The sequence below is a fragment of the Malaclemys terrapin genome, chromosome 10, assembly GCF_027887155.1.
Source record: "Malaclemys terrapin pileata isolate rMalTer1 chromosome 10, rMalTer1.hap1, whole genome shotgun sequence".
NCBI lineage: Eukaryota > Metazoa > Chordata > Testudines > Emydidae > Malaclemys > Malaclemys terrapin.
In genome coordinates, this window is record NC_071514.1 from 35330859 (window position 1) to 35355877 (window position 25019).

The window sequence follows — 25019 nt, forward strand, 5'->3', positions numbered from 1 at the left end:
CGCACTCCCTCCTGCACCCCAACCCCCTGTCCCAATCAAGGTACCTCACTTTATTTTCATTTACTTCCCATTACTTATAGGAGGAGGGTGAAGAAAAAAAGAATGAAAAACTGGGGAGATAAGAGAGAATTTTTTTTTCTTGGCTGGATCCCAAGGGGGGCCCCCCAAAAATGAAGCTGTGCACAGGGGCCCACTAACTCTAAATCTGTCACTGACCAGATGACCCTGGATATTTGTAGCATAATGATAGGCACGTACCTAGACTTCAATCCTTTTCAATCTTGCAATATCTATTTTACCCAAATGGCACCCATTTGCAAGCAAATTCATGGTTATGAAGAAAAAATAATTTGTCTTTTATGCCCTGGAAAGTCAATAAACTACATCCAATACCTTTAACCAGAAACTATCATAATAAAATACCTTTCATGCAATTCCTACATAAGGTTAGTATATATATAGCTCTTTAGAAGCAAATTTGACTTAGGAACACAGACAGTGCAATGTGGTCATAGACCAGTCACAGGCAGAACCTTAAATTTGTGATAAACAATAGAAATGTTGCTGACTTATTTTTGGAGTGCTCAGAAAATTGCTTGCTCCAAATTTAAATTGATATTAAACATGAGAACAGAACATATTTTCATGATGCTCATTAGGCCAAAATGCCTAATTTTATAATCTTATGTTGAATCCTTCATGTAAACTACAAATTGCAAACTAAGGATTAAATCCTACATCTTGAACACCTAAAATTAATGGGAGTTCTGGGGTGCAATGAATGCAGAATCAATCACTCAGTGTATGTAAAGCAAGAGATTGTCAATACTAAACAAGAAGATATATGTTCCCAGTGTATGAAATGTCATTTTTTACTGCAGAGCATTCTAATCCATATAACAGGCCACTGGAGGACTACACTAGAAAAACTACCATGTAAGCAATCGCTCTTTGGACGGCTTATGCTGACTGCATTATGACTACTGCAGACATGAATAATCTCAATATGACATTCAGCATATTAAAACAAAGAGCATACAGGAAAAATTTAATTTAAAAGTGTTAAAGTATTGATTTTCATTAAGGTAAACCAGTGTCTGACATGATGAAGTATTGTTTATTATTTTGGATGGTGTCACAAATTTTATGATGTATACAAATAGGCACACTGATCTGTTCTCTTCTGTAAAACAAATAATTGATATAAAATATAGTTTTGATCACTGACAATATGTATAACAATGACATCCCTAACACATATAATAAACATATTGAAAAGGAGAGAAAGAATTGCTAAAAATGATATGAGTTGAAAATGTTCTTCATTTTCTCAGAATAGAACAGATACACACATGTACCCCACACTAGTACCCAAAACAACTTTTAACATAATGGCTAATAAACATTGTGGCTAATAAATATTGTGTTAAAGTAATTTAACCTATTTTTTCCTCTCCTTCTCTCCACAAACTGAAAAGTATTATCAGGTAATACCTCAAATCAGAAATATATTAGTTTGAGTATGTCAGTTACTTCTATTTTCTGTTTTCATATGTATCTTTTTAAAAGTGTATTTATATTATATTGATATAGGAAAAATCAATAACAGCATTTAAAAATTAGTTTTACTGCTAAGCCCCCACTCAGGGCTGGGAGGAAAGTGAGGACCCACTGGAGTTGCAGGAGGATCAGAAGTGTGGACAGAATTAGTGGGTTGTTTGGGGGGCAGAACTGATGGGGGCTGGGGAGACAGGATTGATCTGGTGTTGTGGGGGCAGAATTAATTGCTGGGCAGGCAGATGGACAGATGTGAAAGTGACAGCTGGCTGCTGCAGTGGGGCCCAAAATCAATACACCTGGGAGAGACAGCCACACTAATTCTCAAACACATACACTGGAGGGGTAGGGGGAATTAAAAAAACAGAAGACAGATCAAAAACAACCAAAAAGCAAAACTTAAAGTAGTATGTTTTTAAAGGTCTCATGGCTTTGGAGGGTCTAACTCATGATTTTTGAGCTTTTGGAGTTGGCAGTAAGAGTCTATAGCAGAACAAGGAATGGGGGGGGCAACAGGATGGTACATGTCTGGCATGGTGTCCAAACATAAGGCCATCTGCCATGCCTGCCATAAGCTCATACACATGGCATACAGCATCTGCCCATGGGCCACAGATGTGCAGCACAGCGTCCAAACACGGACAACCCCATTGTGCCCAGTGTTAGCTGCCTACCAGGTCATTCTTAAGCTGCATGAGGAGCAGGGCTGCACCCATGCCACAGGGCAAGGAAGAGAGGTCTGAGAAACAAGCCCTTCATTACCTCAGCTGTAGCAGGTGTGATGCCCCTGCTGTGCCAAGGCCATTCCGGGACCCCTCCAGGCAGGGCTCGCAGACCCGGCTATAATCAAGCTGAGGCGCGCACATTAAGCACAAAGCTTCCAGATCAAGATAGACCCTCCACTTTATTCAGCCCACTTTAAGCACCGCCCCCATGTATCTTTTGTGACACCCCCCCTCACTTCAGTGCAAGAGAGCAGCCCTCCCCTCCCCCCCTTCAGAGGAGGAGAGCACGCGCCCCGCTGGGAGGGACACAGCGAGTCCCTAACGGGTTCCAGCGCGCCCCGAAGTGGGGGTGTCTCGCTGCGTGCCCCGCCCACTCCTCCCGGCGCGGGGCAGAGCGGGGAAGCCTCGCCGCGCTGGGGAGATGCTCCTTCCCCGAGCGTGAGGCGGAGCTGCCTGAGGCTGGGGCTCCGCGCGCTCTCCGGGCTCCCAGGCGGCGCTGCGCTGTGCTAAGCGATGGCGGAACGGGCAATCCTGGCGCGCCGCCTCCTCTCCCCCGGCACCCGCCTCCTGTTCCTCCTCACCTGCCTCTTCGTGCCCCTCCTCGGGGTGCCCGGTCCGGCCGGCAGAGCCACCGCCGCCAGGGGCAGCGCCCGGACCTCCTACACGGGTAAAGGGACCACGGCTGCACCCTCCCACCTGTGGGCGGGGGGGGGGGGCTTTGGGGGTGTCGGGGAGGCAGTCGAGTGCATGTTAGGAGGGAAGGTGAAGTGGGGCTGAGGAGGGGTATAGCGGGTATGTTGGAGATCGTGGAGGGGTTTGGAGAAGGGGGATGCAGGGGAAGGGGATCGTGGTGGAGTTTGGGGGAGGGGAATGTAGGAGAGGGGGTCGTGGAGGAGTTTGGGGGAGGGGGATGTAGGAGAGGGGGTCGTGGAGAGGTTTGGGGGAGGGGGATGTAGGAGAGGGGGTCGTGGAGAGGTTTGGGGGAGGGGGATGTAGGAGAGGGGGTCGTGGAGAGGTTTGGGGGAGGGGGATGTAGGGGAGGAGGTCGTGATGGAGTTTGGGCGGGGGTCTCAATGGGGAATCACGAATTATAATACTTTTTAACACTGGGTTTCAAATAACACAAGCTGTGTGCAGGGGTAATTTGCTTCCGATGGATAAAAGTCTGAAACCTATAAGGGGTGGTATCAGGGTTATGCTCCTCGTTCTCTTAGCTCATCTTCTCTCCTCACTCTTTATTGCCCCCTGCCTTTAATCCCACATCTCTGAATAGTTCAGTTTGGGACTTTGTGAGATAACAGTGGTGCAGCATGGTGCACAGCTGGCAGTACAAACTCTGTTCAAGAAGTGACAACGGATTTTGGAGTTAAACACAGTTTGCTTGGAAAATCCTGCAGGGATTTAAATAGCAACACATTTTATTTATTTTGCATGCTATGTCAACTTTTTGAAAGACCAGACTCAAACATTTTAAATCTGGTTTGAAGGACAAGTCAAGGCTTGAGCACTAGCTTTGCAATCCTTAGGGACAGTGCAGAGGTAGAGCTCAGAGGAATTTTTTATTTGATTTTTAATGAAAGTAATCTAGAGAGACCATGATTAAACAGACACAGCTTTATTTAACAGAAGAGAGGGAAAAAACACCCCACTAACAACCTTGTTTAGAGGTTTTTCTTTGCCCTTGTCAAGCAAAAGTTCTCTGGGCGCACACATACGTATTTACAAATACTGACCACAATGTCTCATTAGGTGGTTGTACAACTACTCCAAATAATGAAGAATGCTATTGTTGTCATTATATCAGACCTTAGGGTTTTTTATTTTGTTTTGGTTTTGTTCGCTGTAAGGTGTATTGCATTTATTCACAACTGATGTGGTCATGGATTTGTTATGTATTTGCTGAAGCAAGAGTGAAATTGACTTAATTAATTTTCACGTTCTAAACTGGGATGCAAAAAATAAACGAACAGTTCAAATAGTGAAATTTAAACTGGATTAAAAATGTGAATTTTAGTTTGAAATGTAACAAATCCTTACCTATGTTACTATCATGCTAAAAGTGATTTTTTAAAAAGTTACTGTGAATTATACTAGTTTGGAAAATGATATGTTTTCACTAAGTGAATCTCATCACAATAGAAAGAATAATTATATAGGGCTGTTAAAAAAGGTCATAGTCAAGTACTTTTGTGAAGCCAAATCTTGCCCTTGGGTACAAGCATGCAACTTTGTCTTCAGTGAGAACTGTCTATGTGTATCTGAGGGGAGAATTTGTTTCTCTCTTGGCCATTTTAACTACGATAAAATTGTAATTTACTAAAAATAGAAATTGGTGGTAGATATTTAACTAATTGTTTGAAAAATGTGGTGAATTGGGGCAGTAAACTATATTATAGTATTGCTTTAGAATAGTATATTAAAAGTGTGGGAGAAATCCTTTACAAGTTATTTAGTAAACAGCTTATCAGATGTAGGTGAACTAAATTCCATATGACTTGGTTATTATGTTTTCCAAACCCTTGAAAATTAAAATTCAGTTTTCTATTCATTAAAATGCAGCTATATGTGAGTGTGCATGTTGTAACTTTCTTCCTGGAGTATCCCAGTTTTACAAACTGTAGTTGTTTGTTGCAAAACAAAATATGAGATGATTGCCTTTAAATCAATGAAGTGTTTTGTAATATAGAAGAATTTCAACCTAAAGGATAAGAATTAGTTTTCTGAAGTGAATTTTGAGAGAAGCTGCATCCATTGCAATTGTACAACAAAGTTTCCTATATTTATCAGGTTACTTATATCATGATTCTCCTTTAAATGATTTTGCTTTCTTTTGAGAATATAAAAAAATTGAATCTTCCAGTAGATTGTAGAGAAATTTGGGATGGGAGCTCTTGTATAGTTCCACTCTGTCCAGAAACGAAAACCTTAATTTGATATTCTGGCAAATATGTATGGAAAACATACTTGCATAACTTCTGAAATCTACTACTGTTCTTGCACACTGAAGAAGAGTACCTGATTTGTACAAGCCATGGGGACAATACATACCTGTGTATCTGAGATTGGAATCTAGTGGCATGAGCAGAATTCTGCTGTGGACAGATGATGTACCAGTGCACAACATCAAGGGCTGTACTGGCAACTTGCCAGGAGCCTGAGGGCTGTACCTTATTTATATAAGTATTTACAAAATTGTCAATTTAATTCCATGATGCGTACAGAATAAATGAAACTTGTATAAATAAAATGTTTCTAACCTTAAAATCCTTCATTATGGCTTTTCCTTTCTCTCCTTCCACTTCCCACTTTACTTCGTTTGTACGCTTTTCCTACTTTTCCTCTCTCCTTCACCCTTTCAGATGTTTTTTTTCCTTCCAGATTTCCCCATCAGTTGTTTAGTTGCAGACTGCCCCAACATTCTGCATGTCTCTTCTTCTGTCCTCAGTGCCAGGTCCCTGGTCAGCAAGAATTATGCCTTTCCCCCATACTGTTCCTAGGCTGATAGTGGCTTATCCCATTGACTTCAGTGAAGCCAGGATTGCCACACAGTGGCTCTGCCTCCCACTTCCAGGCTGCCAGCCAGCCAGCATCTGGCATTTGGTTTCTTCATCTACCTTAGCTGTTTAGTAGGAAGTAGACATCACTTCTGCTCCCCACTGAACTTATCACTGAGCGGAAGAAACTAATGCTAAACCAAAAAAGAATGTTGCTAGGGCTCTGCAAGGCAGTGCATTTTATCATATGCACAGCAGTGCTGCTGGTATTCAGCGACCCTGGAGATTGGTGGAGCAATAAACATCTTGGCAAGCCATAGGCTGAGACATTGTTTATCATTTAATATTTACAGTAGTGCACACAATACGCTAAGCACATTACAGGCATTCAAGAAGGGGGGCAGTATAAGGTCTGAGGAGCTCTTAATCTAAGGACTAACAGACATGGGCCTGCGAAAGAATAGGCAATCTATATACAAGTCATTCTCTGTAAGCAGCATGGCCATATACTATGAAGATGCTGGTTATCAGCCAGGCTTGCAAAATCCACTAACCAGTGGTAAGTAGTAAACTTTCCCTGGTGCCAAGCCATTAGTAGATATTTTGCAGAAGTTTTGATTTAAAAGTTCCTTGCTTTTCTGACTGCAATAATAACCTTCTAAATGTGAACATAAAAAACATAAGTGTTCCCTTCTTTACTCCACAAACACAGCTCTGTTCTTCTGCTCATGTTCATAACTTTGCCAAGCAGCACCAGGATGAAACAAATCTAAAAAAATCTGGTCAGTCACACAGCTGCCATTCAAACTTTTGCTGTTGGCAGTGTGAAACTGTCAAGGACATCCATTTCACTCTGCTGCTGCTGCCGGGGAAAAAGGAGTGGTAGAAGTAGGCTCTGGAGTTATTCGCTAGGATAGAGGATAACTCTGCTCCCGCAATAGCTAGAAGGCTCTGATGGTGGGAGAAGAAACAGAAGGCTCTCCCTTTCCAGAAGCTAGAGAGGGTGAAGCTTCATACTCATAAGACATTTACTGGCCAGAGGCTGATACAAAAACAAAGCCTCCCCCCTGCATCCCATCCCAAAAAAGGAAAATAGAAATAGTAGCACCCTTTTCCCTTTTATATCAGTTAGGCATGGGGGGGGGGGGGAATCACCCCCCAACCAACATTGCCATACCAGCAAAAGTCCAGTATAAACAAAGTTATACTGGGGAAAAGGTCCTTTTGCAGGTACAGCTTATTTCATTCAGGGATCTGTTAGTTGGCAAAAACACTCTTACTGGTTCAGAACAAGTCTACACTACAAAATTAAGTCAACCTAAGTTATGTCAACATACAGCTGCTACAGTAATTAAATGTCTTTTGCATGTCTGCACTATGTTCCTTGTGTCCGCAGTGCGCATCCTCACTGGCAATGCTTGCATCCATGCAGACAGCAGTGCACCCTGGGTAGTTATCCAACTGTGGAACTCACAACCATCTAGCACAGGGTGTTTTGGGAAGGGTTTACAATGCCTCATTGGGGCAAACGAGTCATGCAGGGGTGATTGGGAACATGGTTTCAATATTCCGTGATGTAGTTTTCTCCATCCCAGAATTTTATCTGCATCCCATAATGTTTTGCACATTTTTTCAAAACCCGTGCAAACCTGTGCATCCGCCATCTCTCTGAGAAGCATGCACAGTTCTACACTATTGTGATGAGCGTTGCAAGCACAGCGCACGTGATCCTGCAATATCTGCAGAGTAGCCCTGGGGAACATGACAATTCTTTGGAGATCAGCTTGCTGTGGGATATGGAAAGAAACAATTCAAGGTTGTTGGCATTCACGGAGCAGCTGCAGAACATTGGTTCTGGGCCCGAGAAACAAGTACTGACTGGTGGGATCGCATCATTATGTAGGTATGGGATGAGGAGGCTGCTGAACTTTCGGATGCGCACGGCCACATTCCTGGAACTGTGTGCAGAGCTTGCTCCAGCACAGTGACACCAAAATGAGACTGCACTGATAGTGGAGAGGTGAGTGGCAATTGCTGTGTGGAAGCTTGCAACGCCAGGTTGCTATCAATCAGTCGGGAATCAATTTGAAGTTGGGAAATCCACCGTATGGGTTGCTGTGATGCAGTTTGCAGGGCCATTAATGGAGTCCTGCTACGAAGGACTGGGCAATATGCAGGACATACTGGATGGTTTTGCAGCAATAGGGTTCCTGAACTGTGGTGGGGTGATAGATGGCACGCATATCCCTATTTTGGCATCAGACCACCTTGCCACAGAGTACATCAATAGAAAGGGCTAATTTTCTATGGTATTGAAAGTGCTGGGTGATCACTGGGGACGTTTTACCTACATCAATGCGGGATGGTCAGGGACGCATCTTTAAGAACACAGGCCTGTTCAGAAAGCTGCAAGCAGGGACTTTCTTTCTAGAACAGAGGATTACCACTGGAGATGTTGAAATGCCAATAGTGATCCTGGGAGACCCAGCCTATCCATTACTGCCGTGACTCATGAAGCTATACACTGGCCACCTTGACAGCAGCAAGGAGCGCTTCAACCACAGGCTCAGCAGAAGCAAAATGACATTGGCACTGTCTACTCAGAAGATCAGCTGTCAGTGAAAAAAATATCGCAATGGTTATAGCTGTCTGCTGTGTGCTTCATAATATCTGTGAGGCAAAGGGGGAAAAGTTTTTGCCGGGGTAGAGGTGGAATGGCTGTCTGCTGACTTTGAGCAGGTAGGTGGAGGTAGGTGGAGGTATAGGGTTCAGGGAGGCTTTGAAAGACCATTTTAATTGTGAGCCACAGTAATGTGTGTTGCTGTAGTGTGCTGTGCCTGGAATTGTTTTTTTGCATCCCGGTATGAACCTTGTAATGAATGCTGTGTGTGCAGTCATATAACATTGCCAATGCACCTATTGCTATTATCTGTTAATGATGTCAGCCCCAGCCAGCATATGTTATGAACTAATAAAGATTAACTAAGTTTCCATAAATAGACTTTTATTCCAAACCCATGCTAACAGACATATTTATAATTGAATGAAACTTTATAAATACAGAGAATAGAACCTTTAAGGGGAAAGAACAGTCATTTTCATTTCACAAACACATATACCAATGTGCGTCTGTTACTGTCTGTACTCTCCCCTGGAGTGGAGTGGTAGGGGTAGTGCAGCAGCCCCAGATACCATGTGGGAATGAGGGATGTAGGGAGATCCTGGAATGCAGCTCTCTATGGGCTGCAGAGGGAGGAGAGCACAGGTCTGTTGAACCTGAAGATCAACAATAGTCTCCAGCATGTCTGTTTGCCGCTTGAGAAGTGCTAGCATCTCCTGCTGCATGTCTCTCCCTGTTCTGTTTTGCAGGGCCATCTCTGCCTAACTCTACAGGGGAATGAGAAGCAGATAACTAATAGAATTGCTATTTCACTACCTCTTCTAGCATGGTTAAAAAGGACTAAACGAACAGATATGTCCCTGCAATATCAAAGCAAATTACATACTTACCAGAGGTTCTTTCCCCCGCATCAGACTTGCCTGCGCTGGACTCTAGGGACTGGCTCAACTGCTCTGGAGTCAAACACAGGTCCTGGCTCACTGTGCTACTGAATCCCTGGTCGCCTGTCCCCCATACTCCTTCTCCTGCTCTTCCTCATCCAACAATTCCTCCTCACTGTTCACTCTGGGGTCTGTGACTCTGACTCCTCTGAAGTATCCACGGGGCTTTTGGGGGTGGTCGTGGTGCCTCTGCTGAGGATGGCATGCAGTTTTTTGTAAAAGCGGCAAGTCTGTGGCTCCACACCAGAACGACTGTCAGACACCATTGCCTTCTGTTCTGCCTGCTGCAGCTCCTTGGCTTTCATGTGGCACTTCTGCGGGTCCCTCTTGTAGCCCTTCTCCCCCATGCCCCAAGCGATTTGCTTGTAGATATTAAACTTTCTATGGCTGTATTGGAGCTGTGCCTGCACAGCCTCTTCTCACAGACTCAGGTCACCCACCACCTCCTATGTACGCCAGGCAGGAGCACATCTGCAGCATGTAGCGAGCACGGTCAGCTGGGCAGTTGCTAGGTGAGCTCTCCACAGCAAGCAAACAAGAAATGGAATTTCAAAAATTCACAGTGATTTAGAGGAGAGGGGCATATACTTGTGTGCTTGGTAGGGATGTAAAATAGTAATGGGTTAACTAGTAAGCATTGGTCTAACTGGTTAACCTGCCCTAACTATTAACCCCAGCCACGCCAGCCGGCCGCCAGCCAGCCAGCCAGAGCAACCCCAGCCCAAGCCGTACCAGCTGGCCAGAGCGACCTCAGCCAGAACAGCCCCAGCCGCGCCAGCTGGCCAGCTGGAGTGACTCCAGCCGTGCCGGCCGGTGGGAGCAGCCCAGCCCCAGCCGTGCTGGCTGGCCGGTGGGAGCAGCCCCAGCCGCGCCGGCCGATCGGCCGATGGGAGCAACACCAGCCCCAGCGGTTAACTGGTTAAACGATATAATTTTAATTATTTAAATGGTTAACTTTTAAAAACAATATTTACATCTCTGGTGCCTGGCCACCAGGTAGTGGAGTTCAAAACGGTGACCAGAGCAGTCATGGTGGGGCACTGTCGGACACTTCCTGGAGACCATTAAAGTTTGACATAAATAACACAATGTCTACACTGGCACTGCATTGATCTAACTACGTCAATCTAAGTGCTATGTCTCTTGCAGAGGTAATTATTAAGTCGGCATAGTGGGCGAGTTACATTGGTGGGAGCAACATTTTAGTGTAGAGGCTTACAAAGTTAGGGCGACATAAGACTTACAGGCCATAAACTCTCTCTCCACTAGGGTTGGCAAACCCTTTTTAGTGTAGGTAAGGCCCGAGTAACTGTGAGGATGGCAGGAATGCCTGATTTTTTCACTGCCTTCCAAGTGTATCAATAGTCCAGGAACACACACACTCAACATTGTTTTTTTCCATTAGAACATATTATAAAAATTACAAATTACCATTCTGAGTCGTCTTCTGCTTTCCCTAGAGTAGTTATTTCATGGCATAGAATTTTTTGTTTGTGTTGTTTTGTTTCTAGTTTGTCCCTTTGTTTTTACAGAAAAAGGAATTAATGATCTACTGTTAAATGGTATCTGGATTACCAAAGATCTCTTGCCAAAAAAATAAAAATAAAAGCAAAAATGTCTTTATAAAAAGATGGGCAGCAAGGATTTTCTGAAACAATTCTATAGTTTTCACTGGAAAGGGATTTTTTTTTTTAGAAATTGAAGGATTGAGTTTCAATCTACCTTCAGTTTTTAATTAAATACTTCTGATTTTGGCATGAATGTGGGGGGAATTCAGCATCCAGGACCTCATTAGGTGGGGACAATGAGTTTTGTTTAGAATTTCTGTTTATGTGGTTATATAGTCTAAAGTAGTTTAGGGCTCCTGGCCTTGAACAAAAAAATTTTTGCAATCAGATTACATTTGTGATTGGAACAGACCATATGTCATCCCAGGCATCAGTTTTAAAGGTGACCTACAATGGACTTGTTTTTAAAATTGGGGTTATGCCCTGTTCTCAGCCCATATGTGCTTCAAATTCAGCAAAGGTTTTTTCTTGATATTTTTGTACTTTTATAAGTATATTTATACAACTTAGAACAGCATCAAACATCCATTGCATTTGGAAAATGAATGTTAAAAAGGAAATGGCAAACAGATACTTTACTCAGTGACCAGAAAAATTTGCTCATTCATACTCTTGTTTGCAAATATTTGAAGTGGTGGCAATAGAAAGCTGATGAAAATAATCTTGCTTCTCACTTCCTTAGTACAGAGTTGTTGACAGTGGGTGAGATTTTAAATAATGTCTTGATCAGCTTTGAACTAAACTGGATATAATAAACAATTGATACAACATTATCACTAGGCACTTGAGCAATTAGATCCTTCAGAAATAGCTTCAAGTTTAACTAGAAGCAGGAAAATTATCTTTTCACTGAGAATTGAAATATCCCAGTTATAGACATTATACCTTAATTAGTAGCACACTCATATCCTAACTAAAAAAAAAATCAGCATGAGATTGACAGCTGTGGATACTGACAGCTTCTTTCTACAGAATAGGTGTCATGTACTTATGTACCAGATATGGATTAGAGTTGCCAAATTTGGTTGGGCATATTCCTGGAGGTTTCATCACATGACATAATCTTTAATTAAATATTAATCTTTAATTCCTGGAGACTCCAGGACAATCCTGGAGGGTTGGCAACCCTAATATGGACTGATCACAGAGTTTGCTTATACACATCACATGGGTTCATCATACAATCCTTTAATGCTCTGCCAGATATGGCTGAGGTTCATTTAAATAAGGTATAACTCACAACCTAGTGGCTGAATGGTATAATACAGTTTAGCAGTCTATTACACCTCCCCTTTTATGTTCTACATTCCTGCCATTTACAATGTGTATGCTATCATGCTGTCTTTGAAGTATGTATGTCTGCTAAGTGTCTCTGAATCATACTGGTTTTCTAATTACACGACCTACATGCGTAACAACTTATCATCTGGCTTGCCATTAGTGGCAACAACTGGCTGTGGTCGGGCTTGAATCATCATTGTCTTGTTCTGCATCTGCCATCTGTAGAGTTTGCTTTGTTGATTGTTCTCTTTGAGGAGCATACTGTAGATGTCAGCTGTTTCCATTGATCTCTCTACTGTTGGTCTTGATCAAATATGATCTGGATGCTGAATTATTTTTCTTTATGACAGCTAGAGTTGTCCATCCCTTTTCTCTATCCAATTCGACATGAACACAGTCACCAGGTTCTAGACCCAGCAGTTCTCTGCGTGACATCTGTTATGAAAGTGTTCATAAGCTCTTTTAGCCCTTGTATCCAATTTGGCTACTCTCTTCAGGTCTGGCCACTTTGGAGATGGATTGTTTTCCAAAATTGGAACAGTAGTTCTGAGTTATCTTCCCAGCAGAAGCAGGGCTGGACTCTATCCAGTAGCTGCTATATGTTCATCATAAGGTCCTTTAATGCTCTGCCATGTATCACTGAAGTTTATTTCAAGTATTTTCATCCAGACTACATCACACGATCCATTGTCTACAGCCAAGCTCTAAGATACAACTGCATTTGCTCCAATCCCTCAGACAGAGACAAACACCTACAAGATCTCTATCAAGCATTCTTCAAACTACAGTACCCACCTGCTGAAGTGAAGAAATAGATTGACAGAATCAGAAGAATTTCTTCCTGGCCCTTCCATGCTGGTATAGGAGTTTGTGGTTGGGAGGGATGGGGAAGAGACAGAGACAGAGCCAGGCAGCATTTATTCTGCTGCCAATTCCCTTGAGTTTGGGTGTGTTTCCAAGTTATTGCTAGGTTGTTTTCAAGCCAGTAGTTCCTTTCCCGCTCCAAACAGCTGCAACTCCTTCATTCCAAATGAGTTAATTAAGTAAACATTAGGGATGAAAAATGTTAACCGGTTAACCGGTAAGCATTAGTCTTACCTGTTAACCTGCCTTAATCGTTAATCCCCGCGCAGGCCGGCCCGCCAACCCCAGCCACACCAGCCGGATCGGCCCCAGTCCAAGCCGTGCCGGCCAGATCAGCCCTAGCCACGCCAGCCAGATTGATCCCAGCCTCTCTCCCTTTAATTGGTTAACCATTTAAACAAAATATTTTTAATAGTTTAAATGGTTAACTTTTAAACGATATTTACATCCCTAGTAAACATGAGTTCTTAAATAACCAAGAAATACAGGAACAGTTTTAAAACTTGACCTTACCTCGTGTTAAGAAGAAAAATACAAAATAGTCTTTCATTTTGCTCAGATTTGAAACAATTACACCCAAGGTACAGTAGAGTAGGATTTATACAACCACATTAGTGAATGTTTTATATGATGCTGTTCTAACCAGTAGATGAAAGTATTCCTTTTGTCTAGTATCAGAGGGGTAGCCGTGTTAGTCTGAATCTATAAAAAGCAACAGAGGGTCCTGTGGCACCTTTGAGACTAACAGAAGTATTGGGAGCATAAGCTTTCGTGGGTAAGAACCTCACTTCTTCAGATGCAAGTAATGGAAATCTCTAGAGGCAGGTATATATCAGTGTGGAGATAACGAGGTTAGTTCAATCAGGGAGGGTGAGGTGCTCTGCTAGCAGTTGAGGTGTGAACACCAAGGGAGGAGAAACTGTTTCTGTAGTTGGATAGCCATTCACAGTCTTTGTTTAATCCTGATCTGATGGTGTCAAATTTGCAAATGAACTGGAGCTCAGCAGTTTCTCTTTGGAGTCTGGTCCTGAAGTTTTTTTGCTGTAAGATGGCAACCTTTACATCTGCTATTGTGTGGCCAGGGAGGTTGAAGTGTTCTCCTACAGGTTTTTGTATATTGCCATTCCTGATATCTGACTTGTGTCCATTTATCCTCTTGCGTAGTGACTGTCCAGTTTGGCCAATGTACATAGCAGAGGGGCATTGCTGGCATATGATGGCATATATAACATTAGTGGACGTGCAGGTGAATGAGCCGGTGATGTTGTAGCTGATCTGGTTAGGTCCAGTGATGGTGTTGCTGGTGTAGATATGTAGATATCTTCCTTTTGTCTGAATCCCTTCCACCTTACTCCGCTGAAGCAAGAAGGCAAAAAACAACAACAACAACAAAAAAAAACAAACCCTGTCAGTCACCCCACCTATAAAGGATGCTGCCATTTCTTTCTGACTTGTTCTTTATCTTTGTGCCGTGGGAGGATGAGACTTACATTGATTGGTGCCCATTTTGAGGAGGGCATTTTTAATATAGTTAAGAGGTGTTTGAAACCACGCTATTATGAATAAGCAGCTGTAGTTAGTTCAGTGGCATTATCTAGTTTAAAAAACACTCTCTGTAGGATTTTTACAGTTACCTGGTACCTGGATGATTTGTAAAAATAGCACAAGAAATTTTTGACTATGTCTCACTTTTTCCAGTGTTACTCATAGATGGTGAGATAAGGGTCCTCTCTTCTTGGGCTTCAGATTTGGAAAGTATGATGGTGCTAACAAGAGTAATGAATAATAAAATCAGTGAATTTTATCAAGCTAACCCTAGGTGGCTTAACCTCCACCACCCTCACAGACAAAAAAGGGGATTAGATGAGAAATAAATTTCTACATGTACATACCTGAATCGATCTACCATAATTAAATATCAAGTTGTACCAATGTTCATGAAAATGAGTACATTGTATTTCACTATATGTGTATATTAAACATATTTCTTTTGTTGTGTAGGTATATCAGAACCTTCTTTTATTGCTAAAAGTGAAGATCGTTTGTTTAAACACTTATTTCAAGACTATCAAAAATGGGTTCGCCCAGTCCAACGCTTGAATGACACAATAAAAATAAAGTTTGGTCTTGCGATCTCTCAGTTAGTGGATGTGGTATGTATGGTAAACAATATTAAAACTACAAACTGAGCAAAGCTTTTAGAATAGGAAAGTGTTTATGAAAAATAACTTGATATTCTATTGTTAAATAATTGTGCATATTATATATATATATAAAATAAATGAAACATTTTAAAAGGAGGCATATATAGATAAGGGTGCAATGAGGAGGGAAGTCTCAGAAAGAGAAAGCCTCAAAGAAGTGAAGATGAAGGAAGAAAAATAGAATTGTTAGAGGCCACAGAGAGAATGATGAAAATAAGTGGCCCTTGGACATATTTTTGTTTTCTGTAAAATTTGTTAACTAAAGCTTTTAGTATATGTAGAGTATCAGAGGAGTAGCCGTGGTAGTCTGGATCTTAAAGCGACAAAGAGTCCTGTGGCACCTTATAGACTAACAGAAGTATTGGAGCATAAACTTTCATGGATGAATACCCACTTCGTCAGATGCATATTCACCCAAGAAAGCTTATGCTCCAATACTTCTGTTAGTCTATAAGGTGCCACAGGACTCTTTGTCAGTATATGTAGAGTTATTGGGTTTTCTATTGTTTAAAATTAATTTCAATGAATAAATACAAAAAGTTTTAAATTGTAGCAATCTGTTCTCTTGTTGGTTCTATAAACATAAAATATAGAAAAGTTATTGCACAAAAAAAGAAGAAATAAAGATAATGTCCTTGAACATGTCAGTTCCATAAAAGAGGAGATAATCTACTGGCATGGCATAGCTTAGAACATTAAAGATTTCAACTTGATATTTTTTAATTTACTAATTTTAAAAATGTTTCCTAATTGAGCACCTTCTGAAAAGTATATTCTGAATTTAAACAGAAAAAAAAAAAATCTGTAAGGCTTTTTCTGTTCCCATAATGGTTTTAAAGAGTATTTTCAATTAGTCATTTTGTTCCTTGATGACTCTACAGGGAAACAGTAGTACTATACGTGAAATGCTGTAAAATATACAAAGTAAATCAATGTTGGATGTGAGGAGGAGGGGAAATCACTTTTTCATTAACTTATTTTGGTTACTGTAATCTTAGTTGGTGGCTGTAACAATAGTAGTTAGAAAAAATAGACAAACAGGCTTTTCAAATGGAATCCTTCTTAATTAATATATTTGTATTGCAACTTAATGAGCCTCCTTTGAACAAAACCACAGTTGGTTACAGTGAATAAGCAGTGTAAAATCATTGTTCCCATAAAAACATGCTGTTTAAATTTTTTATAGGATGAGAAAAATCAGTTGATGACAACAAATGTTTGGATGAAACAGGTATGTGCAAATGTCAACTGAAGAGTCCATTGAGTGACTAAAATGTAAAGTTGTAAGGAGATTTTTTAGGTGGTTGTATATTTATAGGATCTTCATCTAAAAACTATATTAACCTTTATTTTATATAGCATGTTTAACACAAAAGGCACATCATAATGCTCAAAAGAAGTAATAGCCACAAAATTCAGTTCAATAATTAAAAAATACATCTAAAAGCTTTTTCAAAAAAGAAAATTTCTAATAAAAGTGGCATATTTTAGATACATTTATGAAATGAAGATACATATATTCAGACATATATTTTGAAATTCCTATAACCAGTTTTTAGTCAGAAACTGTCACAAGCACAAGATAGTATAGCTTTGTATAATTGTTTTTAAAAAGTTATTTTAAAATTATACTGTTAAGATATTTTTTATCCTATTTTGATTAACAAAGCTCAGGACTTTTAATTTCATGTCCAATAATCTATCTGGAGGTCAAGGAGGAGGGGCTTGCTATAAACACCTAGTTGGTTTATTCTGCCCTAGGTAAAGGTATTAGATCATAAGCAGGAGGTGCCCTCAAGTTATAATAATCACAATCCAGAACTAAACTTTGACGCAGTTATTATCTTTAGATATATTTGTCACTGAGTTACCCTTAAATTGTTACAAAGTGTTTCCTCCTTTCACCCCACTTACCATCTTCAGTCCTCTATCTCTTCCCTGTACCTTTATTGACTTTGAGAAACGTTTAGGCCCCCTACGTGCAGTGAGCACACGGTTTACTGAATTATATTTGTAGAACTTTCTCAATTTTCCTCTTTCCCATAAAAACTGCAATATATACTTAGTTGTTTTCAGTGTTGTTGCAATTGTGTTGGTCCCAGGATATGAGCGAGACAATGTAGATGAGGTAATATGTTTTATTGGACCATCTTCTGATGATGGAAAGTATAAGCTTTTGAGCTACACAGAGCTACTCTTTCCTTCTACAGACTAGAAGAAGAGCTCTATGTAGGTTAAAAGTTTGTACCTTCCACCAACAGAAGTTGGTCCAGTAAAAAATATTACCTCACCTTTCTTGTCTCTTATTTATACTCAAGCATTTCTTTTTAGATTAGCTATTAAATAGTTGACTGTGGTGGGGGAGTACGTGGGACTCCCTTACACTGGTTTTTGAAGAAGTAGCCTGCCCTTACCATCACCTGCTACTACTTCAGAATAGCAAGAAAGTCTGGTGAAATCTACTTATGCCCTCCCCAACTATCACTGTTCAGTACTTTAACTAGATGAACCAGTTCAGTTAAAATAAGTGGCCTAAACTGACATTTAAAGCTCTACCCAAATGGTGAATCTTTTGAGATCCTATTTTTTCTTGCACTTCTACATTTTCTAGTTCAGAAATAAAAGTACCAAAATGTTAAGGTGGAGTTATATTATTTCTAGTGCTGACAGATCCAGAAAGCATTGGCAATCTCATGAGACAGCAGGATCTTCTTTTCTGACCCTAAAGTTCAGATCAGCTTTAGATAAGCTTCCAAACTTTTGGATGCTTATCCAAACCAAACTTTTTAAAGTTTGCTCATCCTTATTTTGTAACTGCTTTAATTTATGTGACTACATTGTTAAAGAGGATTTTAATATTTTTAAAAACTCCATACAGAAGTACTGTGGAACTAAATGGCTCTTAAAATTGAAGAAAGAAAAATTGGACCAGGTAGATAATGACTAACTGGGTCACCATGTTCATTTTAATATGTGAGATGTGGAAGCAAAAAGTCTGATCTCTCTTTTACATCCCTTCTACTTCTTTTTCATCCAAAAACTATCTATATATTGCCTATTTTAAGTCAGTTTTAAAGATACTATAACATTTGTCATGTACTTATAGGAATGGATAGATGTAAAATTAAGGTGGAAACCTGAAGACTACGCTGGAATAACATCTATTCGTGTCCCATCAGAGTCTATCTGGATTCCAGATATTGTGTTGTATGACAAGTAAGATTTTAATCTTATTCTATAAAATAAATCTACCCCTGCCACATTGACCATCCACTCTCCACATAGAATGAGGCATGGGTTCTGCAGGTAAATAGTCTGTGATCCCATAATTAGACTGTATTATAATACATGCTCATAAGGTGTCAGAATTAAAAATGCATGGACTGCCTTACCTTTGACATTTCCAGACTTCTGAGTGCTTTGCTTTACAATCTTAATAACATTCCCTTTTTCTATGAAATTTTCTAGGACTTTTTAAAAAAAATAATTAAATTCCTTCATATGAAAAGATTTGCTAGTCAGAAGTAGAACACTGTCCTGCACAAACATGCATTCATTTATGCTAGGGCTCCTGCAGAGTCCACCAGAGTGCACAGTTCTGAATACAAACTAATAGGCTGAGGCCATCAAAATACATCCTCCTATATATAATACTCAATATACAAAGATGCTAAATTAAACTTTACTCACCTTTCTTATACATCTATGCAGAGAGGTAATAGAACTTGGAGAGACTGAATTTTGAATGAAAGTTTCTGCTCAACTTATATTTGCATACACAGTGCCTGTAGAACACTGGTTGATTGTTTAGTTAAAAAAACTCTGTTATTGTATTTATAAAACAAAAAAGTTTGGAAGTGGTAAATGTATTGTTTGTTTTTTTGCATGCATAATTAAATTAAAGTAAAATTGATTTTCACCAGCCCACCAATATGCACATCTGTTAAGCAGGGGCGATTCCTATCACAAGTCAAGTTTTGACCCCCTCTTCTGAGGCACTAGAGCTGTTCAGAAAAGTTGCACAAATATTATTATTATGGGAAAAATGTTTGTTCATGGTTTGCTTTTCCTTAATCAGCTTAAACTTAAAAAAATAGAGTCCTCATCTAAGGACAAAAGTGCAAAATTTCCACTCTAAAGGTAAAAATCTGAGAGTGATAAGCATCTGAAATGACACTTTGGAATGGTGACACTTAATAGGAAACCTTAACTAAAAGCATCTGGTTGTAATGTGTGTAATAACATAGCCAAATGTGCATATTTTTTCCTTTCAGTGCAGATGGTCGTTTTGAAGGAACATCTACAAAAACAGTAGTAAAATATGATGGGACCGTTTCTTGGACTCCTCCAGCAAACTACAAAAGTTCTTGTACCATAGATGTTACATTCTTTCCATTTGACCTCCAAAACTGCTCCATGAAATTTGGTTCCTGGACCTATGATGGCTCACAGGTTGATATTATTCTAGAAGATTATGATGTTGACAAGAGAGATTTCTTTGATAATGGAGAATGGGAAATAGTAACTGCAACAGGGAGCAAAGGGAAGAGAACTGATGGATGCTGCTGGTACCCATTTATTACATATTCATTTGTAATTAGACGGTTGCCTCTTTTTTACACACTGTTTCTCATTATTCCGTGTATAGGACTTTCATTTTTAACTGTCCTTGTCTTTTATCTCCCTTCAAATGAAGGTGAAAAAATTTCTCTCTGCACTTCAGTACTGGTGTCTTTGACTGTCTTTCTTCTTGTTATTGAAGAGATTATACCATCATCTTCTAAAGTTATACCACTTATTGGAGAGTATTTGGTGTTTACTATGATTTTTGTGACACTGTCCATTGTGATAACTGTCTTTGCTATTAATATTCATCATCGTTCCTCTTCTACTCACAATGCTATGGCACCTTGGGTCCGCAAGATATTTCTTCATAAACTTCCAAAGATACTTTGCATGAGAAGTCATGTAGATAGATACTTTGCTCAGAAAGAAGAAACTAGCAATATCAGTGGATCAGAATCATCTAGGAACACCTTGGAAGCAGCTCGAGAGTCTATCCGATACATTACAAGACATATCATGAAGGAGAATGACGTTCGCGAGGTGTGTGTATTGGTGATGTTGCACTCATTTGTTCAGATTAGAAAGTAGAATAGAAATCTAAACAATGGCTTAGAATACCTGTCTCTGTTCTTATCTAGTATAGCAGTGACCAAATATTTCCTGAAATAGCTAGAAATGCTAGCTTTGTTTCAAGATGTCCTGCTTTTGGGAAGTGATAAAAAGGCCTTCCAGTAAACAAGTACATTTTTGATAGACTCCATATGAGTACTGTATACTTTCTGCAATGGTGATCAAAATCTGCCTGGCTCCCTTTTACAGTTAAGCATTTTGTGGTCTTTCTGAAAATATTTTCTTATAATTATAAATCCCTTAAAGATGTTTGGTCAATTACAACAGTAGAGTGAATGAATATTCTAAATCTTATTTTGCCTGTAGGGTTGCTACTGGACTGTTTCATTATCACATTATTGTTGGAGAGTATGTATTCTTAATTTTAACACATGACAAGATATCTTTGTCATTTTAAATTTAATTGATTTTTATAATTAAAAAAATACACATTAAAGCTATCTTATGTGTAGTTCAGCAAAAATAGAACTAAACTTAATTTTGCAGTCTTAAGTCCAAACCAGAACAATGTATTATTATTATTTGTGTTACTGTAGTGCCTAGGAGATGTAATCAGAGACCAGAGGCCCATTGTGCTAGGCGCTGTACTGGTATCTTATCTTCGTGCATTTTATATATAGTATCTCTGTATGTACAGTATTTCCTATATGTATTATGTCTACTATATTGTTACTCTCAGACCCACAATGTTGAATTTTATGTGTCTGATTCTTCTCTCACTTTCACTGGTGTAACTTTGTTGATTTAGATTTACACTAGAATAAGTGAGTGGAGAATTATTTTTCAACTGTGATGTTGCACCAACATATGTTTTTTGCATTGAACTACAAGTGAAGGGGTATTTGTAAGGAAAAAATGTGCAGGTGTATTTATGCATCAAGCAATCACACATTCAAATAACTGCATACCTGAATGTGTGCTAGGGGTACAACAGTTGCTCTGGGTCAATTTCCTTTTTATCACTTGCATTCTTTGCCATAATGTTGCAATATCTTGATTTTAAATATATATTTATAAATATAGTCTATATATTGTGAGGGAAAACACTAATAAGAGAAAAAAATCATAATCTAAGGTCTTGATCCTACAATGAGCTTCCCCTAGGTAGGCCCCAGTGCCTGCAGGATCAGGACCTTGGTCTAGTAGCTGGATCACTTGTAAATATTTTACTTATCTTTCAATAAGTGGGGGGAAAAAACAGAACTAATTTGATTTCTCATTGTGGGTCCAATCCTGCTAACAGTTGCTACAGGTGGAATTTTTGCTACTGTGAATATTGCTATTGAAGTATGCTAGTAATGAGGTGTTGAATACTTTCATCTCCCAGGAAGTTGGAAGTGTTCAGCACCTTGCAGAGTTAGGCCCTGATTCTTTGGCTGTAACTAAAGTATTCAGCCCTCTTCCCAAAATGAATTTGACAACTTTGCTCTAACTCAAAGTGTAACAATAGAAAGATCTTGAATGCTTATGGAACTGGCAAAATAGAAAAAATTATACTATGTGCTAGCTTCTTCAGTCCTTATTCAGGCAGAAGTCCCATTGACATCACAATATCAATAGGACTTCTGCCTGAATCAGGACTATAGGATTTGGCCCTGTATTTGTAAATGTTCTAGAATATTGAGCAATTCTTGTTTGTTTGTTTTTTAGGTTGTTGAAGACTGGAAATTTATAGCTCAGGTGCTTGATCGAATGTTTTTATGGACTTTTCTTCTGGCTTCAATAATTGGATCAATTGGGTTGTTTATTCCTGTTATTTATAAATGGGCAAATATAATAGTACCAGTCCACATTGGAAACACACACACATAAAATATTGGTGGGGTACCACTTCTGCTATGAACGTGATTCTTAAAAGATACATGGTAGTTCTATGTTCATGCAAATAGTGTGTATGGCACACTTTTAATAGAATTATAATCTTAAGTATAAGGAATCATGCCTATATTTAATCATGGCATTTTAGGACATGTGCAATACCTACTGCTTAGCTGTTAGCCTACTAATTCATTTCTAAATCTGGACAAAACAAACACACCTTTTCAAACACTTGCATGTATTGTATGCCCCCCCAAAATACAGTACATAGATAACTGCTGAGAACTAGAGGGATTTAAAAAACTTTTTAGATGCTAGTTGTTTTAGAATTGGCAAAACACTATATAAACTATACACTGTACTACTGAATGTTAAAAGTGTGTAGATGTTTATGTATTAGAGCATTGTGGTTGGTTACTTAACTTACCACAATGAGCAGAAGAGGATTTTAAGAGAATAAATTCTTTTGAGTGTTCTGAAAATTTGAGTTTTAAAGTAAATTACAAATATTAACCATCTATTCTAATGCACTAGGTGTAATATGTACATTAAAATAATCTATGGTTCTATATTTGTCTTTATTTATACATTTTCAATGAAAAATACTATTAACTTTAAAGACACAGCTCAATTATCAGTTTAAGTTTGGAATTAATACTATTTTGCACTTCTTTAATTTACCAAAAATAAACCTCGCAACAGGTATATAGTATTGTTTCAGATAGGGAAAAACAGGCAAAGAATTAAATGACTTGTCCAAAGTTGCACTTGAATTCTGAAATAATTCTGATTCCCAGTCCTGTGCTATAACCACAAGACTATACTTCCTCTCTAACATTCTTTGTTTTTCAAAATGACATTTGTAAGCACTTATACAAAACAAGAATTTGAGTCCTGGTTTCTGAAGAAAACTTGCTGAAAGGTGTGCATGCCTTTATAACCAAATTCAGTTAATTCAATTCTTCACTTTTGGACTCATGCATAAATCTGAATTATAAGAATTAAGCTTAGGTGGGAACACGTTCTTTGTTTTTTTTTAGCGGTATTGGCAACTAAATATATTTGCATAATAAAGCATCTTTTTTAGTTTTTAAATTTTTTTAAAAATAAAACTGTATTTATTTGACATCTATTCAATGTACAGCCATCTGGTCTGAAGCAAAATTCTGTCTCTGGATTTAATTTTTTTTAATGTAATTCATAGATTACAAAGCCAGAAGGGAAGAAGGGACCATTGTAATAGCGTAATCCAGTGGTGGGCAACCTGTGGGCCGCGGGCTGCACACAGCCCGTCAGGGTAATCTGGTGGCGGGCTGCAAGACAGTTTGTTTACATTGACTGTCCACAGGCATGGCTGCCCGCAGCTCCCAGTGGCCGCGGTTCGCCGTTCCCAACCAATGGGAGCTGCAGGAAGAGCTGTCGCTTCCCGCAGCTGACATTGGCCATGAACGGCAAACCGGGGTCACTGGGAGCTGTGGGCAGCCGTGCCTGCGGATGGTCAATGTCAGCAAAATGTCTCGCATCCCACCAGCGGATTACCCTGACAGGCACCCACGAGCCATAGGTTGCCCACCACTGGTCTAATCTGACTTCCTGTATAACATTGGCCATATAATTTCCCAAAATACTTAGAGCATATCTTGAAAAAAGTCATCTGATATTGATTTAAAAATTTCCAATCATGGAAATTTACCATGACCCTTGGTAAATTATTTCATTGATTAATTACCCTCACTGTTTAAAAATGTATGCCTTATTTCCGGTCTGAATTTGGCTAGCTTCAACTTCCAGCCATTGGATCATGTTACACTTCTCTGCTATATTGAAGAGCTTGTTATCAGATATTTGTTCCCCATGCGGATGTTCATAGTCTGTAATGAAGTCACCTCTTAACCTTCTCTTTGAACTAAATAGATTGAGCTCCTTGAGTCTGTCTCTGTAAGGCATGTATTCTAATACTTCAGTCATTCTCATGGTTCTTTTCTGAACGCTCTCCAATTTTTCAACATGCTTCTTGAATTGTGGTTGCTAGAACTGGACACAGTATTCACAACAGTGCCAAATGTTAAGTGCTGAGAAACGTTTCTGCTGCAACAGTGTTTTTTCCCCAAATATAAAACAGAAATGTTTATTGAACTCTTCTGCCTTTTCTGCGTTATTATTAATGATTCTACCATTTCCATCTAGTAATGGACCAATATTATTGTCAGGATTCTTTTTGTAAACAAAACTGTTGTCCTTAACTCCGCTGTCCATGGATTGTGCCTTGTGTCCCTTTGCTTCCCTTATCAATCCTTCTACAATTCCTAGCTCTTGATTTATATTCATTACTGTCAACTTCCCCTTTCTTCCATTCGTTATATATTATTTTTGTATAGCTCCCTTCACTTCCCCTCTCAATTTCAAGTCAGTTTTTGCCAGTATGTTCTTCTTCCTTGCTTGTGGAATTGTGGCTTTTGGGGCATCTAGTAAAGTGTCCTTAAATGATTGCCAATTATCATTCATGTTTTTCTGATTAAATTCATCTAGCTGATTTGGCTCATAATTGTTTTCAGCTTTGTGAAATTGCCCCTTTAAAGCACTGAGTATAAATATTACCGGTCTGGATTTTATTCTGTTTACACATTATGAATGTGATCACGTTCTATGATCACTTCCTCTTTATCAGTCAAAATGCGGTCTAATATAGAATTCCCCCATGGTGGATGCAACACTTATTGAGTTAGGAAATTATTATCTATAATATTTAGA

The 25019-nt window shown here is 39.4% G+C and overlaps 1 protein-coding gene across 1 annotated transcript; it reads left to right on the forward strand.

Moving 5' to 3' along the window:
• Nucleotides 1–15114: 15114 nt before the first annotated feature.
• CHRNA5 (cholinergic receptor nicotinic alpha 5 subunit) lies at nucleotides 15115–22750 on the forward strand. The gene is made up of 5 exons (XM_054042268.1): nucleotides 15115–15203; nucleotides 16441–16485; nucleotides 18361–18470; nucleotides 19529–20360; nucleotides 22101–22750. The coding sequence occupies exons 2-5, from the start codon at nucleotides 16459–16461 to the stop codon at nucleotides 22260–22262; spliced, it is 1131 nt and encodes a 376-aa protein (XP_053898243.1). The 5' UTR covers nucleotides 15115–15203; nucleotides 16441–16458; the 3' UTR covers nucleotides 22263–22750.
• Nucleotides 22751–25019: the final 2269 nt, after the last annotated feature.

Coding starts and splice junctions, on each gene's coding strand:
- CHRNA5 (XM_054042268.1), top strand. CDS start 16,459: ATGACAACAAATGTTTGGATGAAACAG. Junction 18,471..19,528: donor GATATTGTGTTGTATGACAA/GTAAGATTTTAA, acceptor TTTTCCTTTCAG/TGCAGATGGTCGTTTTGAAG. Junction 20,361..22,100: donor AGGAGAATGACGTTCGCGAG/GTGTGTGTATTG, acceptor TTTGTTTTTTAG/GTTGTTGAAGACTGGAAATT.